The sequence below is a fragment of the Rhinolophus sinicus genome, linkage group LG02, assembly GCF_036562045.2.
Source record: "Rhinolophus sinicus isolate RSC01 linkage group LG02, ASM3656204v1, whole genome shotgun sequence".
Lineage (NCBI taxonomy): Eukaryota > Metazoa > Chordata > Mammalia > Chiroptera > Rhinolophidae > Rhinolophus > Rhinolophus sinicus.
This window is the reverse complement of record NC_133752.1, coordinates 191,202,995-191,219,676: the sequence shown is the minus strand read 5'-3', so window position 1 is coordinate 191,219,676 and position 16,682 is coordinate 191,202,995. Positions and strand designations below refer to the sequence as shown.

Genomic DNA, 16,682 nt, shown 5'->3' with positions numbered 1-16,682 from the left:
AAGAGGGAGAGGGGGACGCTTACATCACCCAGGGCCTGGCCTTTCTCTCACATCAGCTTGCTGAAGCCACAGGCTCCCAGCAAGGTGGGGATGGCTGTCCCCACTTTACAGATGATGCAACTGAGGCTCGAGGTGGTTGAGAGACTTGCCCCAAATTGCAGGCCACCAATCAGAAGAGACCTGTGGCGGGCAGGTCTGAGGCTCAAACCCAGTTCTTCTCCTTGTTCCTTGCCCACCGCAAGGCACTTTGCTCAGGGTGACACAGTAGAAAGGACTAGAAGGAGCCCACAGAACGCGGCAGAGGTGGATGGAGCATGGGGACACATATCCTCAGTTCCACGACGGCCAGGACCCACTGGAGGCCCGGCCAAGTTGCAGGGGAAGCAGAGGCTTCAAAAAGCGATGTGACTTTCTTGCTGTCACTCAGAAAGCCCCTAGCAGTCAGAAGCCTCGCCTGGAAGGGGAGTCCCCTTCCCCTGATGCGGCCTTGTCCCTCCTCTCCTTTTCAGGGCGACTCAGGCGGTCCACTGGTGTGCAGGGAGCGCAGCGGCCGCTGGTTCCTGGCGGGCCTGGTCAGCTGGGGCCTGGGCTGCGGCCGGCCCAACTACTTCGGCGTCTACACCCGCATCACCGGTGTGATTGGCTGGATCCAGCAGGTGCTGACCTGAGGCATTCCCACCAGCGGACTAGGGCCCACCTCCCAGACTCAGAGTGCTCAGGGCAGCCACCAGGCGGGGGAACAAGGATTCTGGGGCGGGAGGGCCCTTTGGAGGCAGGAGGTGGCGTCCCCTCCCCCAGCCTGCTCCCTGACACCACCGGAGAGGCACAAGGCGGGAGGAGGGCCCTTAGCTGGTGGTCCAGACTTCCTTGGAGGACCCGGGATGGTCACCAGGCCCAGCTGGGGGGTTCATACCCAGCCTGTCACCTCCTCATTCCCGCCCCTCTTTCCCTTTCCTCCACTGCTGACTTTGGGGGGAAATGGTTCAGCAGCAAAAGTGCACTTCCAGGTCCAGCAGGAGTGTCTGAGTCCCTCACGCCCACCCCTCATGCAGTGTGGGCTTTCCGGGCAGCACCCTCTCCACAGGGCAGATTCCAGCCTGTGAAGCCCCCAGCCTAACTTGAAGGGGGTGGGGTAGGTGCTCAGAACACTGGAGATAGCCAAGTGGGCCAGCTGCCACCATGAGCCAAAGGGTGGGGTGCTCGGGGGTCCAGGGTCCTCACCCCACCCCTCCCTGCCGCCCAGGCCTCTCTCACCTGGAGGTGAGCTCAGCTACCCTGTGGAATAAAGCCGTCTGATCCAAGACCCTGCTCTGGGGATTGAATGGGGCCCTGGGCACCAACCCTAGTCTCAGGAGCAACCCCAGGAAGGCAGTGGTTTGGTGACCCTCAGGTCAGAGTGAGGGAGGGGACAAGTGATGGGCTCCTTCTGGAACCCTGGGAGGAAACGGGAGCTCATAAAGGCTCACAAACACCCCCATGAACACAGCAGGGGTTAGGACAGGAGCCTCTGCAGGCCTGTCCCCTGGCTCCAGTGACCACTTCCCCCACCAGCGTGACACTCACTCCCTTTGCCCTCTTGGAGTCATTCATTCAGCATCTCCCTTCTGTGTGCCAGATACTGTGCTGGGGCCACAGACACCCATGGAATTTGGTTCCTGATCTCAGGGGGCGGGGATGACGATCCAGTGTGAAGAGGCTTTGGGGTGGCCTCTAACTTGGGAAGTCAGAGGAGGCTGCCTGGAGGAGATGAGACTTGAGCTGGGCCTCCATGGTAGCCAAGGTCATTCCAGCCAGGGGCACAGCATGTGCCAAGGTATAGAGTTCCAAAAGAATGTGGCATATTAGGGAAGAGTAAGCTGTTTTTAGTTAAAGAGAGGTTGAGTGGGGGAGGATTAAAGAGGAACTGGAGGACAAACTGAGCTCAGATGACAAAGAGCTTGGAGTTGAGCTAAGGACTTGACCTCGGAGCCCTGGGGAGCCATGGAAGGTTCTATAGCAGGGGAGTGACATCGAGTGGATGCACATTTATTTTATTTTATTTTATTGGGGAAGGGGAACAGGACTTTATTGGGGAACAGTGTGTACTTCCAGGACTTTTTTTCCAAGTCAAGTTGTTGTCCTTTCAGTCTTAGTTGTGGAGGGCGCAGCTCAGCTCCAGGTCCAGTTGCCGTTGCTAGTTGCAGGGGACACTGCCCACCATCCCTTGTGGGACTCAAGGAGTCGAACTGGCAACCTTGTGGTTGAGAGCCTACGCTCCAAACAACTGAGCCATCCGGGAGGCAGCTCAGCTCAAGGTGCCGTGTTCAATTTTAGTTGCAGGGGGCACAGCCCACCATCCCTTGGGGGACTCGAGGAGTTGAACCAGCAAGCTTGTGGTTGAGAGCCCACTGGCCCATGTGGGAATCAAACCGGCAGCCTTCGGCGTTAGGAGCATGGAGCTCCAACTGCCTGAGCCACCGGGCCGGCCCTGGATGCACATTTTCAAACCACCACTGGCACCAGTGTGGAGGGAGTGGGAAGCAGCGAGGCTGGTGAGGAGGTCACTGCACAACTCCAGGGAGGAGGACGGGGCCTGCCCTGAGAAGAGCAGTGGGGATGGACGTGAGATGGAAGGACCTTCATTATCCACCAAGTGCCTCGGTGGATGGGGTGGGGTGAGGGAGTCACCCAGGACCACTCCCAGGGGTCTGGCCTGAGCAGCTGGCCAGTGGAGGACCTACTGCCTGAGCTGGGGCACCTGGGGAGGGAAAGGCTGTGGGAAGGTGTCGTGAACTTGGGGTGCCTGTCGTGAACTTGGAGGGAGGTGTCCAGGAGGCAGGTGGCACTTGAGAGAGGCTTGGAGGGGTTTCAGAGCCACCACCCATGGAAGGCGACAGAGGAGGTTGGGGAGACAGAGACACCGCAGACTGGCCCAGAGTAGGAGGCTGGAGGGGAACTGAGAGGGGTGCAGTCTTAGCACCCAAAGCGATGGCCTGAGTCGGGAGCCATGGGCCAGGCCCTGGGTCACTGGCGCAGAGGTGACAAAGAGGGGAGTCAAGTGTGGACAAGCCTTTCTTGAAGCCTAACTGAGAGGAAAGGAAAGGGAAGCCTCAGAGACCAAGACTTGAGGGAGTTTTAAAGATGGAGCTGCTACATGTCCACGGGTGGATGAGGCAGCTCGGGCAGAGGTGAGGAGCAGAGCCAGGGAGCACAGTCACCTTCTAGGACCTATCCGTGGGAGGGAGGCGACAGCAGGTAGAGGGACTCCTTTGGGGTGGGGGTAGGCTCTTAGGGTTCTCAGAGGCGCGGGCAGAACACTGCGTTGGGTGCTTTGCTAAAATACAAGATTGGGTGTGGTGGTGGGTCATCTTTAACAAATCTCCTGGGCTCTTGCAAGCAAAGTGGGACACAAAAAGTGAGGTCAGCTTCAGCAAGCAGAGTAACCTGAGGGGAAGTAGTGAGGCCCCCAGACTGCTGAGTGGGTGGGGGAGCCTCGCCTGGCCCTGGGGAGGGCCTCTGCCTAGGGGATCACTGCTTTGCAGGGGTGTCCCCCAGCAGTGCTAAGCTAAGCAAGGTGGACAGTCAGCAGGACTAGGGAGGGGAAGGAACTGGCCAGGTGGGGTGGAGACAGAGTCCTGGCTGGGTAGGAAAGAGAAGCCCGGGTCCAGGACACTCTGACAGAAGGTGGCGTGGGTACCTGGGTGTTCCTATTTCCTGGGACTTGGGGCAGAGGGTGGAGCAACAGGGAGGGGTGGAGGTGACTAAAGGTATCACGGCAGGAAGCAGAGGTGTCCTGGGGGGTTAGGATGGAGCAGCAGCGGCCTGGGGCAGTACAGGATGAAGCCAGCAAACAGAGAACAGTCTGAACAGTGGGCTGAGTCTGGGAAGTGGGATGACAGAGAGCCGGGCTTGTGAGGACCTGGTTTCGGGGCCCAACTCCCAGAGGGCTGCCTAGAGGCAGGAAGAGACTTGTATGACTCTAAGGGCTGGGCCTTGGACGTCAACCAGTCCAACCCTTCACTTTATAGATGAAACTGAGGCTCAGAGAGGGGTAGGCACTTGCCCAAATTCCCCCAGCAAGGCAAAACTGGTATCTTCAGTGTCTGGCCACTGGGCAGAGGCTCCAGCCATGACCCCTCCCCCCTACACACTTAGGAGAGTGACAACAGGGCAGGGTCCCCGGGCTTTAGGAAAAGGCCATTACCTTTGAGTCATCTACCCCGCCTTGAGTTTAGCCCCTATCCTCAAAAGTGACCCAGAGAAAGAGAGGGAGACGGCCAGCTCGGCTGTTTCTTCGTTTTATTACGCGGTGGGGTCATGGGGTCGGACACAGCTGAGAAGTACCCAGCCAGGAAGTCATATGCGCAGGAGGTCCCCTGGGCAGAGGAGGTGTCCCCCTCTCCCTCATCACGTTCCTGAGTAGCCCCACTGTCCCTGCTGGGCCCGTGCCTGCCTCCTTCTGGCCAGGGCACTCTGCCCCAGCAGTCCAGGAAGGGTGGGAGCAGCCCAGGTGAAGACCCAGTACCCCCCCTCCTTCTGACAGAGCCAACCCCACCCCTTCACCCCCCACCCATACTTGAATCTCATCTGGAGCTAAGCAGGTCCCTCCCCCTTGAGGGGAGGGTGAAGGGGGGTGCCCAGACTCTGGCGCTTACACTCCCTGAGGGAGGGCTTTCTGAGACCCTGCTCCTCTTAGGTGGAACCTCACAACAACCCTGTGAGGTAGGTGAGGGGAAGAGCGAACCCACTGGGCACAGAGGGACACTAAGGCTCAAGGAGGCGTTGTGACAGGGTCAGGAGGGGTTGTATCCGCCATGCAGCTCGGGGTCTCGGGGGAGGGGACATAGGGGCCGGGAAGACAAAGCTGGACAGAGCCACACTTTGGCCACAGGCAGGTGGCTCTGCCCAGGGGTCCCAGGGCCCACCCCGGAGGCAGAGGCAGGTCACAGCCCCGCAGGTGTAGACAGAGGTGGCAGCGGGAAGAGCGCTTCCTCCACCTTGAGGTGGGGGCCCACCCCGTGGTACAAAAATAAAGGACTTCAGATCGGAACCCCAAGTCCCTGGAGGTGATCTGGGGCCTCACATCCGGGTGCCTCTGGCTTGTAACAGCTAGAAAATAAGAGAGGAAGGGGCAGGGGGACGGGGTGGGGTGGTCAAAACACCGGGAGGGGGGTGAGGGGGGCGGGGCCGGTGAGGGGGGGTGATGTGGGGCCAGGAGAGGGCAGAGAGGAGATTGAAATGGAGGAAGGGAAGGGTGGGGGAGACAGGGAGAGAGAAAGAGGTAGGTGAGTCACAGGGTCCCTTCTGGGAGGAGGGAGAGGGGCTGAGGCCCAGAGAAGGTGGACTCAGAACCCAGGAGGAAGGGGAGCAGGAAGGAGACCCAGCTTGCCTGTCACAGAGCCCGTTGCCCCATCCTGGGTCGGGAGGTGGCTGCCTAGTAGGCCAGATTCTGTCAAGACTCTGGCCTGGAGACAGGGGTGGGGGTCAAGGCCAAGAGAGGCAGGTCACAGACAGCAGCTATCTGTTCCCATTTAAGAGGCAACTAACATTTTAGAAAGGGACAGTGACTTGCCCAAGGTCACACAGCAGGCAGACAAATGGAGTGGGTTGTAGGCACCCAGCCAGGGCTTTTTCTGCCCCACCCCCATCCTTAGCTGGCTCCAGCCCACTCTTATAGACCAAAGGAATCCAAGTATGGCCTGTCCTTTCCACCCCCACAGAAACAGGGAACCCAGTGCCATGAGGCTGTGATGCAGGAACTCCTATGTGCCAGGGTGAGGCCAAGATATATGGCTCATCTCCCTCCCCTCCTTCCCAGCCCAGCTCTGGTGCTGACGGGCAGGTAGGAGTTTCCGCCCCCCAACTTTCTTCCCCTCTCAGAGCCCCACACCCAAGGCCAAGATAGGCTGAGAAACTGGTGAGGGGAGAAAATCGGCCGAAAGTTTGGTCCAAGTCCAAGGAACAAGAGATGAGTACCCTCCTGGCTTCCGCCCCTCCCTCCAGCTCTGCCAAGCTACAAACCAGGGATGGCAGCTCTGGGGGCGAGCGAGGGGCCGAGGAGAGGCCCTCATTGTAAGCGCAGCCTCAGGTCTGAGGGGTGCAGACAGGAACCTGCAAGGAGGAAACGTGAGGAGGAGGCGAGGAGGTGAGGTGCCAGGGCGGGGTGGCCCAGCCTCAGAGGTGCCCGGTGGGGCCGGTGGGCCCCGAGGAGGTGCAGGGACACCCCTCCTCCCCAGGCTGGGAGGCAGGAGCTGCCAGAAGGGGTGCAGGAGGCGGCAGGCAGGATGCTCTGAGATGCAGGGCCGGGGCGCCCAGGTGGAGGGCACGGGGGACTGGGACCAGGGTGGCCCCGGGATGGAGGTGTGAGCAGGCAGAGAGAAAGCCCGGACAGGGGCAGAGAGGGAAGAGGCAGGGTGCAGATGAGATCCAGGAGGAAGAAGAGGTGCATGAAGATGAGGCAGGACCTCCAGCGGGAAGCGGAGGAGGAGCAGGCGGTGGTGGGAGGGAGAAAAGGTTAGCGGGATCCTGAGATGACTGGGCTGCAAAGAGAAAGTGAGAGAAGGGATGGTTATGCAGGTGAGGCGCCAGGCAGGCGGCTGAGCTGACCCTGGCGGCCCGCCCCCCAGCAGCCCCGGCCCCCCGGGTTCTGCAGCTGGCTCCAGCAGGGTCTCCGGCTGGTATGAGCAATCAGTCTCCTTGGGGGTTGGCTGCACCTTTCTCCTGTGTATCTGCCTCCACCTGCACCTGTTCCACCTCCACCTCCTCCTGCTCCTGTTGCTGCTCCTCCTCCAGCTGCTCCTCCGTGCTCTGTGAACCAGCGGCGGACCCAGGGAAGAAAGAGTGGAGAACTAACGAGGGGCCTGCGGGCGGCTGTCCCCACGGGCCCCAGCTCCGGGCGGGCGGGTGGCCTAGATGAAGAGGGGCCTAGCAGATGGGAGGGCTACCGCCAAAGTCCCTTGGGAAGCCTGGGATGGGCCTGGAGAAACCAGCAGGATGGGCCCTGCTGGGATGCTCATGGGGCAGGCTGGGGAGGGATAGAAGGGGACCGGGGTGGGTAGGTGGCTGGGTCCCTTGAGGGGCACCTGGGAAGGCCTCATTTTAGGAGGGCTAACGAGAGTGGAAATGAGGTCAGGGAAGATGCCACTCAGATCTGGGATGCCAGCCACAGGTTCTGGCACGCCAGGTCCTGAGGCTTTGGTCCAGAGAGGCAGAAGCAGCAGGTTTACTCTCCACCCTTCCAAGGCAGTGCCAGGCACTGGCCCCGATGGGGGTGGGTGGGCAGGGGAAGTCACAGGACATGGAGGCAGACAGACAGGAAGCCAGAGTTTGTATGTTTCCAATGCACAGGGATAGGCCCCAGAAGAAATGGTCTCCCTTCTTCCCAGCCTGGCTTGCTGCCTGTTCCATTGGCCCTAGAGAAGGCCCTGGAGGCTTCCAAACAGCTCTGGGTCCAGGGTGGACCTCTGCTCAGGCCCCTCCCCACTGCCAGCTGAAGCTGCCTCACAGGCCAGGGTGGAAACCCAGGGCTGGACCCCACAGGGCTCCTGACCCCTCTCCTGTGGAGTGCTGGAGAAGGGGGCCTGGAAAAGGCGCAGGATTACCACATCTGACTTCCCCGCCCCAGCCCAGGCCCACTAGGGACATTTGCCCGCCCCTGGGAATAAAATGGCAATTTGGATCCCAGAAGTTCCAAGCCCGACGGCACCTGAGAGGACACGGTACATCCTGCTCACTTCTCAGAGAACACCATGAAAGAGGGGACGGGACTTATCCAGGGTCACACAGAGCAGGCACACTGTGCCCAGACTCCTAGTCCAGAGCACCCGCCTCGTGCCACGCTGCTCTGTGGCCACCATGTGACTACCATTCAAGTGGCATCTAAGTCACTGTTGCTGCTCTCTCGGGATGGTCCTATCTCACTGCTCCCCCAGCCTGGGCCTGGGTAACTGGCGTGAGCAGACAGGACCTTGGGTGGCATGGGATGGATGGCATTGGCTATGACCAGGAGTTATGGGTGTGCAGCAGGAGGGAGAGAGAAGAAGCAGGGATGGCTAGGCGGATGGCAGGGAGGAAAGAGGAAAAGGGGGAAGGCTGAGGTTGGGGGCTCACCTTGGTTTTGCGGCTCGAGTCGGAGCTCAGCCCGTGTGGGGAGCTGTGGAGCTCCTTAGACACCACGCACAGGAACTCCGCCTGGTCCTCGCTGCCGTAGTTATAGGAGGAGCCAATATTCACCAGCTGGAGGGACGGCGCACGGGGAGAAAGATGATAGGTCGGGGTTGGGGGACGGTGGGGAGGGAAGAGGTGGACATCAGTGCTTGTCAAGATACCAGCTTGTGTCCTGATCTGGCCCTTCGCTGGGTTTCTAGAGGATACGACTCGGGGGCTGAGAGTCAGTCTCCTCCCCTTCCCCTACTGACACCTCTGGGGTTATTTCCAGAGCAGCTTCCACACCTGCCTTGGCTGGGCCTGTTCCCTGGAGGAAGGCGGCAGTATCACTACTGCTCTTCTCAACCCTCACCCCCACCCCAGCCCAGATCTAGCAGGCCACTTCCTAAAAGCAGGAGGCCTGTAATGGGCAGGCTGTCACCTTCTGTCCCAGAGGTGCTTGAAGCAACCCTAGAACCAGGTTGGCATGGTGGAGCCCCAGAGAATATTCTGTTCATTCTTAAAAGCAGAAGTAGAACAGGTCACCCACTTCTCAGGCCAGAGGGCTAATGACTAGTGGCCCCTGACCTACTGGCTAGGCCTCAGAGAATCCATGCAATTGCCAGACTCTCGGGTAGGCTCTCAAAGGTGGCCCCACCTATGTTCTGAGGTCCCTAGAATAACCACACCCACAGGAGGACCCCCTGTGGCTGATAAAGGCCCTGCACAGGACGATTTTCACTCAGCCCTCAGGGACCCTCATTCAGCAGCAGAGAGAAAAACATCAGCCACTTTGGCAGATGAGGCTTGAGAGGTGGTGACCTCTTGGAAGTCCCACAGCCAGGAAGAATGGGATAGGAGTTAGAATCTGGGATCCAGAGGCGTCTCTGGGGTCTCATAGACTTAAATACTTCTAATTATTTGCATGATGTCAGCTCATTCCGATGTCTAGAGTCCTGCCCTGAGCTAGAGACCTTATCAGTGATTCTTCTAATCTTCCTGACAGTCCCGCATCAGATAAGGAAACTGAGGCCCACAGCAGAGATGTGACTTGCTCAGGGTCACACGGCATGTCACTGTGAGGCCTAGATGTGAACTGGGCCTCTGGCTCCTGGACAGGGGCCCCTTGCTCCACACTGCCCGGCCTTCTCCCTGCTTCAACCTCCACGTGCAAGGGAACGTGGGTGGGTGTGGATAGAGGCCTAGCCAAACCCTTCTCCTCCTCTAAGGGCAAATTTGGCCTCAGGTTAACTCGCTGGCTCTGTTCCTCTGGAAACCTGAGACAGGTGAGACATCAGCCGTATTACTAGGGCAACAGCGCTTACACTAAAAACTCCTCCTGAGGGGTAACCTGCATCTGGATTGGGAGGAACTAGAGGTCACTACAAGGGAAGTCCCTACTCTGGGCTTCCCTGAATGTGGCAATGTCTGTAACCGGACATGTGCCTTGCGAGGACCCTGGAAGCTGTGCCTGTGGAATTGTTCCAGGAGCTGTTGACCCACGGTGGACTCCACTCACCTGTGTGGATCTCGACTCCTTGCACCTGAGTGGTCACTTGGGGGCCAAAGACTCGCTCACACTACTGTCTAGACCGCCACCCGGATACTGTGAGGACGCCCACCGAGGAGGACGCCCAGAGCTGCCCTGTGGCAAACAGGGCTTCTATCCTCCCTCCATCTTGGTCAGTCAGTCTGCCGCCAAGCGTGGCCTTGCCCAACCCTGTTCAGTTTGACTTAAGAAGACCCCCTGGGTGGGGGCGGCAGTGGGGAAGGGAGGGGCTGGGGCTGCAGGAAGGGAGAGGCCTGCTTTGCACGGAGACTGGGAGGTCCCAGGTGTGGCCCCCCAGGACCCCCGCCCACCTGCTCAAAGCGCCAGCCGTCAGACATGGTGGAGACCATCTGCGTGAGCTCTTCCTCCTGACACTGCAGCACACGGTACACGTGCTTGGGCGGGACCTGCGGGCAGACGGGAGGTGTGGAGGGCACCTGTGGGAGCCACGGGCACCCCAGCAGGGGGACAAGCACCTGCCTTCCCCCCAGCTTCTTCTGTCTCCCCATGCCATATACCCCTAAAAGGAGAGAGGGAGGGGAGCGGGCAGGGTGGGAAGACAGGAGTCATGTTCTGAGACGGGAGCTACGTGCCGAGCACTTGACAGTCACGATCTCACTTACTCTCCCCACTCTGAGTTACGCGATTTTCACGGAGGCTCAGAGGGGGTTAGGTACTTGCCCAAGGTCACCCAGCTAAAGAGTGGCAGAACCAGAACTGAAACACAGATGACACAAGAGGGAAGGGAGCGGCTTGGGGGACATGCTGGGTCACTAACTGAGGCAGGCCCTCCAGGAGACATGGAGCCTCCCCACTTCAATCTGGGGCTAGGAGATGGTGCCTCACTATCTGTCCCTTACCCACCACATCTCCCCAGTGGTAAGCTGAAAATCATTCCAGCTCTTCCTACAGACTGGTCACGGAGGCCCAGGGTCCAAGCTCAGGAATGCCAGCTCCAGCAACTTGTGCTGTGCCCGCCAGCGGACTGCCTGATCCCACAAAACAGACAATTCACTAACCCTGCATTGCCCCTGGCAGGCCCCCCTATACCCCCACATGGACCCCATTTTGCCTGTGAGGAAGGGAAGGGTGGGCCATTCTCAGCACCTCTGTATTCCACAAGGAGAAATCAAGATCCAGAGAGCAACGTGCGTGGCCCAAGTTCACACAGTGAACAGATCCAAGGCAGGGATAGAAGCAGTGTCCATCTCCAGGCTGGGCTTTGCTGGGCGGTCTGGGGGCTGGACAACCACCCCTCCCCTTATAGGACAGCTCAGCCTCCCCAAGGAAAACACTGTTCCACTTCTGCCAACTTTCTCCCACCTCCCGCACTCTCCGCCCTCCTCCCTCTCCCCACCACCCCCTGCTCTGGCCACGGGTGCTGCCCTGCTGCTCCCCTGCCCCCTGCCCCCTGCCCCCCGCCCCCCGCCCCCGCCCCCTGACCCCTGCCCCCTGCCCCCCGCCCCTGACCCCTGCCCCCTGCCCCCCGCCCCCTGACCCCTGACCCCTGCTCCCTGACCTGCGTGACGGTGTAGTCCTTCTCCTCCATCCGGTCTTTGATGATGCGGATCAGGGGGCCGATGTTGTAGAACTCCGCTTCTTCCAGGACCCCTGGCAGACAGAGCCGCCCCCAGGTCACTCCCACTGCCCTCAGGCCTTGTCCTCCCCTTATCCCCTCCACCTCCAAACCTGCCTTCCTGCTCCAGTCACACAAGGGTAACAAGCATCTTTGAGCTCAGGGGTCAAGCAAAAGGGGATATTTCTTTCCTTGGATCCCATACTCTTTGTGGAAGGGGCGAGATGCGGCCACTCGGTGGTCCGACATTCTGCTGTACGGAGTATGGTGACCAAGGGGCGCCTGCCTCTCCCCTAATCGGGGGCTGCTTTAGGGCCCGTTGGGACTGGGCCCTAGGACGCCACAATGAGAAGGGCCCTGGTTGACCCCCTATTTCATGTTCCCATTTGTGAAGCACATGCCAAGTGCCAGGCACTGTGCTAGGCATTTTCCATTCTGTATTGCAGTGAATTCTCAGAAATAAAAGTAGGTACTTCGTTGCCCCCAATGAACAAAGGGGGAAACTGAGGGCCAGAAAGAGAAGCAGCTTGTCCAAGACCCCACAGCCAACAAGCAGCAGAGCCTGGGATTCAAACTCAAGGTCCTGACTTCACAGCCCACTGGAAAAGCATAACCCTTGTGCATGAGCATATCCCTAATGCCCACGCTTTCCAGTTTGCAAACCCCTCCTGTGCTCAGCACAAGCCCCGAGGACATGGGGCAAGCAGGCGTCATCATCCCCATACAGTTAAGGGAACTGAGTCTTAGACACTAAGCGAGCTACCTCTCCAGTGAAGTGGAATGACCCAGACCTGTGGACACCCCGAAGCTCCTTCAGGGCAAGGACGCTTCTGATCATTTCTAGAATTGGCCTCTGGGCTCCCTGGGGACAGGGCCCATGTCTGATCTACCCTGTTGTCCCTGGTGCCCACACAAAGTAGGCAGTCAGTACTGCTGCTGCCTGAGTGTCCCTTGTGGAGCCCTGCAGATGACAAACAACTAACATTGCGTCACTGGTCCTCGATGCCAGGTACTGCACTAAGTGACACCGGTGTATTAGCTCCTTTATCCACACAGCAGCTCAGCAAGGTGGGTGCTATGGGAACCCCATCTCACAGATGTGGGCCTGAAGGCACAGAGGGATAAGTTACTAGTTCCCGGTATCACACAGCTATATAGTAAGTCTCCTCCCAGGTCCCCCAAGCCCCCTGAACGAGGGCCCTAGCCTTGTCTGAAGGTGCTAGGAGTGGCAGGCATGGAGAAACCCAGAACCTGTAAACAGTTATTGTCTGTGATGCAACTGAAGTGTTTACCTCCCCTCCCCAAGGGACCTGCTTGGGGTACCTGTGCCCTCGGAGGGGCTGCCAGAGAAGTTGTGGGCCCTGCTGAGCCGGTACCTATAATGGGCTCTGATTTTGAAGTCCTGGCCCACTGGGGACCCACTAGGGAGACTTTAGGACCCAGTGAGAGGAGGGATGGGCTATGCTAGACATCCACAGGGTACAAGCGTTGGGACTTAAGACATGTGTTGTCGCAAAATATGCTTTCCCCAGTGTACATTACATACATGACGAGACTCAGAAAGGAAAAGTGCTATATTCAAGCTGGCCTGGCCAAGTCAGCTGACCCAGGCCCAGACCCACACCCTGTGCCCCAAGGAAGAGTTGATTTGGCACTAACTGAAGTCCTTGCCCGGGCTGGTGTTCTGACAAGAGGCCACACCCCCAGGCATGGCTTCCCCACCATCTGCTGGGCCCAGATGTGGGCATCTACAGAACCTCAGCCACCCAGGCCTGGGAGAATGGAAACCCTCTCTGGGGAGCAGGCTCCCTCCTTCCCCACCTCCACCCACAACCAGCACTGTACCGCAGAGGCTGCTGGATTTCGAAGACCCACCCGTTCCACCCACCTAGCTGACTGCATCTGAGATACTGGATAACTCTGCCCAGCTCTACCCCATTCACACCTGGCTTCCCAGGAGGCCAGGAGAAAGGGCATCGCTGCCCACAATGGAGGCTGCCGGTCTCCCTGGCTCCCTCTAACCTCTGCCTGTGGATTTCTGTCACCTTCCCAATAGCACCCAGTGAAAGCTTGAGCCAGTCAGCTTGGCAGAGTCCCTAGGCTCAATCTGGGCAGAGGCTTTGGGATTCAGCCCTGTCAGGGATGAGAAGAGGCCCCTCCTGGCTGGGAGAAATGGCTTTAGACCTGCACAGAAAGCCTGGCAGGCTGCAGAAGGCAGGGCTAGGATGTGGGCCCGGCCAGCCCCCTGGACCAACTCACCCTCCTCAGCCATGTCCTTGTCCAGCACCAGCTTGCCGTGCCGCAGGAAGTTCAGGATAGGCCCGAAGTAGGTGGGGTCACGGTCAATGAGGTAGGCCCCAGTCTCATCCTGCGGAGGTGAGGGGAACAGGCTATGAGAGGAGAAGAGGCCTTCTCCCGCCCACCCTTCATTTCAGGCCAGGTAAAGGATTGGAGGGAGGGAGGATAGAGTCTGTTCTTCCCTGGAATGAAGTGGCATGATGGAGCAAAAGGGCTTTGGGGTCAGATACACCTAGGTTCGAATCCCGCCTCTGCCTTTTCCTGACTGTGTAAACGTAGGCCAGTGATTTGGCCTGTCTGAGCCTCACTCCTCTCCCCTATAACCAGGGGGTCACTGTAGCATCCAGAGAGGTCTCAGTGGCACCTGACGCAAAGCAGGGCTCAGTGATTGCTCCTCTTCGAGGTTGTTCCCCTAAAGCCAGCCCTACACTGTCTCCACCAGCTCCCCAGTCATTCTGGGGGTTTTCAAAGGAGCCGCTCTCATTGGACACCCTCAGCCTGCAGGGAGGCAGGGCGGGCAGCTGCACAGCTCTACAGAGAGAAAACGGAGCATCGAGAGGTGAGGGGACTTGCCCAAGGTCACGGCATCAGATGGTCAGGGAATGAAGGGAAGAGGGCTTTGGAAGTCATGTCCAGACCAGACTCCTCTAGTTACAGACAGGAGGCTGAGCCTGGGGCAGGGAAGAGTCGGACCTAAGGTCATGCCTGCGGTTTTCAGCAGAGCCGGGATGGGACCCCAGACCTGGCGCCTGCCAGGCCAGCACTCCTCCCAGATGAAGCGCAGCTCAGAAGGCACCCTGGGCTTTCTCCACCCAGCTCCCTGCACAGCTAGGCCACCTACACCCCAAAGGGCAGGAAGCAGCAGCCTCAGCCCCTCCTTCCCCAGTGCAGGAGTCCCGTTTGGGAAGGACTGAAGATCCTACATGTCTGTCTGTCCCCACAGCCCCAAAGGAAGTGGGAAGAGTCCGATCTGACCCACCAGCCTCCTGGGGTGGGAGCCCAGGGCAGCACTCAGAAGCTCCAAATGGCTGCGGCCTGGCGTTGTCCCGTTGCCAAGGCAATGGTCACATTCCTCACTCTCAGATTCACTTCCTCCTCCCCTCCCGCAGCCAGTTCTTCCCGCCTCCGGTTGTTTGGAAATAAAAGCAGCTGCGTTCCCAGCCCGGAGCGCGGGCCAGGTCGAACAGCCCCGATCCCAGAGAACTGAAGCCCCCCCCCACCCCCCCCAGGCCGCCCACCCCGCGGGCCTCACCCGGTCGGACTGCAGCTCTTCCCCCTGGCACAGGCGGCTGAGGAAGGACTTCTGCTCCCGGCACAGCGTCTGCCGGGTGGTCAGGAACACCGTACCCCCCACGTTGAGCCGCACCCACTTGCCCCAGCTGCCCGCAGCGCGGCCGCCCGCCCCCGCCGGCGGCGCTCCCTCACCGGCCTCCATCCTCATAGCTGGCCCGGGCGTTTGCATCCTCTGGGATCCCGGCGGCTGGAGGCGGGCAGGTACTGTGCGCGGGGCATGCCGGGAGCTGTAGTCCGTGCCGCCCGGGGCTGGAATGACCGGCGAGGGTCCCCGGATGCCAGCAATCCGCTTTCCCCAGCCCCGCCCTACTTTGCCCTTCCCGGGAGGAGGCGCGCAGGTCGGGGTGTCTTGAAGAAGCCCGTTTGCCAAATGACTGTGTGTTTGGGGAAGGTCAAGTTCCGGTCATGGGGAAAATAGTGAGTTGATAACCCCAATCAACAATCCTCTTATTTGTTCTCCACTTTATTACTTCCCCTTTGTCCAGGCTAGATTATCAAACAGCTGATAAATATGAAAAGAAACGTTTCCCTTCCAGAATGCCATAGCATTTATCTGTTATCTGTTTTCTAATATTCTTTCGTTCTGCCCTTTGTGTCGGGGAGGGTTGAAGGGAGAGCAGCTGGGTTCCTTGCCCACATCAGTTCTTTGAGGGCAACCGTAGTTGGGCTTCCAGTCGTCGGAGCACCCACTGTATTCCAGATGCTTCGTGTATCTATATTATTCACTGAGGCTCTCAGCAGGTCTGTGAGGCTACTGTGACTGTACTGCTGTACAGATAAGGATTCAAATGAAGTGACCTTCCTGACTCACGCTGGTGAGTCGCGGGCTGGCACAGACCCAGGTGGGTTCCAAGTGCATTTCTACCACCAAGGCCCCTTTCCTGCTCCCCTGTGGGTTGTCAGTGCTCCTTGGGAAATATTTCTAGGGAGGAATAGTGGCGAGGGCACTAAATTAAAGTTAGGAGAACCGGGTTTTCATTCTGATTTTTGTAGGATGAGGTGTGGGCAGAGATCTCAGTTTTCCCATCTGTAATTGGAGAGGAGGAGGAGGGATTGGTTGTGTGGGTTCCCTTCTGAGCCAGGTAACTTGGAGGTGGGACTGACAGTGCATACTGCAGGATGGGGGGAAAGGGGCAGCTCCTGTCGTCTGGGACCAGGGAGGGACTCGGGCTGAAGGGGAAGCTGTCCTCCTTAACTTCCTCTCCTTTTCAATGTTTCAGTCCTGGTCCTGGATTAAGAGGGAGGGGGTCTGAGGCTCCCCTCATTGATCCCAGTGTCACACACACTGGGCAGCCTGCCCCTGTGCTGGGGAAGGTTCTCGGTTACCACCCAGGTCTCTGTTTTCGCTGTAAAACCTTTCCTCTTGGCAAAGATTAGGTCACAGAGGCTAGAGTCTTGTTCCCAAGAACTCACCAGTACATTCTTGAGCAGCTTCCTCTCTGAGTCTCAGTTTTCTCTTTTGGAAAATGGGAATTACAGTAGTCTTAGAACACTGCTGTGAAGATTAAATTATATACTATCTGTAAAACACTTGGCATAGTCCCTGGCTTGTAGTATATTGATTGAATGTAGTGGAGTACGAACTAGTCTTGAAAGCTCAGCAGCATTCCTGGCGCTCAGTGAGTTCTCCACCATTGTTAGCTAAAACAAAACTAGAGCAGGAAATACTTCTTTATCCACTTACGGGTTGTAGGCAGGGCATGATGTGGTCAGATTTACAACTCAGATCCCTCTGGGGGCCAAGCCCAGGGCCAGGGCTCATTGCTGCCCTGTGGGCTGGGGCCTGGAGGTGTCAGTGGAGGCTGGGCCTGCACCTTTGGTTTCAAAGTGGAGGGGAGGCTT

At 58.7% G+C, this 16,682-nt stretch overlaps 2 protein-coding genes across 10 annotated transcripts in view; one reads left to right on the top strand and one right to left on the bottom strand.

Moving 5' to 3' along the window:
* Positions 1 to 1,303, top strand: part of TMPRSS6 (transmembrane serine protease 6) — a 38,012-nt gene extending 36,709 nt beyond the window's left edge. For both annotated transcript variants that reach the window (XM_019719657.2, XM_019719658.2), the window contains exon 18: positions 510 to 1,303. In XM_019719657.2, the coding sequence (XP_019575216.2) occupies positions 510 to 668 (159 nt within the window). In that variant the 3' untranslated portion in view covers positions 669 to 1,303. The remainder of the gene's footprint in view (positions 1 to 509) is intronic.
* Positions 1,304 to 4,264: 2,961 nt separating this feature from the next.
* Positions 4,265 to 15,111, bottom strand: KCTD17 (potassium channel tetramerization domain containing 17). Of its 8 annotated transcripts, none has more exons than XM_074326340.1 (9): positions 14,800 to 15,110; positions 13,509 to 13,617; positions 11,193 to 11,284; positions 9,985 to 10,080; positions 8,089 to 8,214; positions 6,693 to 6,786; positions 6,432 to 6,518; positions 6,001 to 6,079; positions 4,873 to 5,088 (listed from the first exon to the last, which is right to left on the bottom strand). In XM_074326340.1, exons 1-9 carry the CDS (start codon positions 15,007 to 15,009, stop codon positions 5,019 to 5,021), a joined length of 963 nt encoding a protein of 320 aa, XP_074182441.1. In that variant the 5' UTR covers positions 15,010 to 15,110; the 3' UTR covers positions 4,873 to 5,018. The 8 variants fall into 8 exon arrangements, 7 of the variants coding, with proteins under 7 accessions (XP_074182439.1, XP_074182436.1, XP_074182440.1 ...); XM_074326336.1 differs by having other exon boundaries at positions 4,951 to 5,088; positions 6,001 to 6,090; positions 6,444 to 6,518; positions 14,800 to 15,107; XM_074326338.1 differs by lacking the exon at positions 6,432 to 6,518 and having other exon boundaries at positions 4,265 to 5,088; positions 6,001 to 6,090; positions 14,800 to 15,103.
* Between the last annotated feature and the right edge of the window lie 1,571 nt (positions 15,112 to 16,682).

Coding starts and splice junctions, on each gene's coding strand:
- KCTD17 (XM_074326334.1), bottom strand. CDS start 15,009: ATGCAAACGCCCGGGCCAGCTATGAGGATGGAGGCCGGTGAGGGAGCG. Junction 11,285..13,508: donor CAAGGACATGGCTGAGGAGG/GTGAGTTGGTCC, acceptor TCTGTCTGCCAG/GGGTCCTGGAAGAAGCGGAG. Junction 8,215..9,984: donor ACGGCTGGCGCTTTGAGCAG/GTGGGCGGGGGT, acceptor CCGTCCCTCCAG/CTGGTGAATATTGGCTCCTC.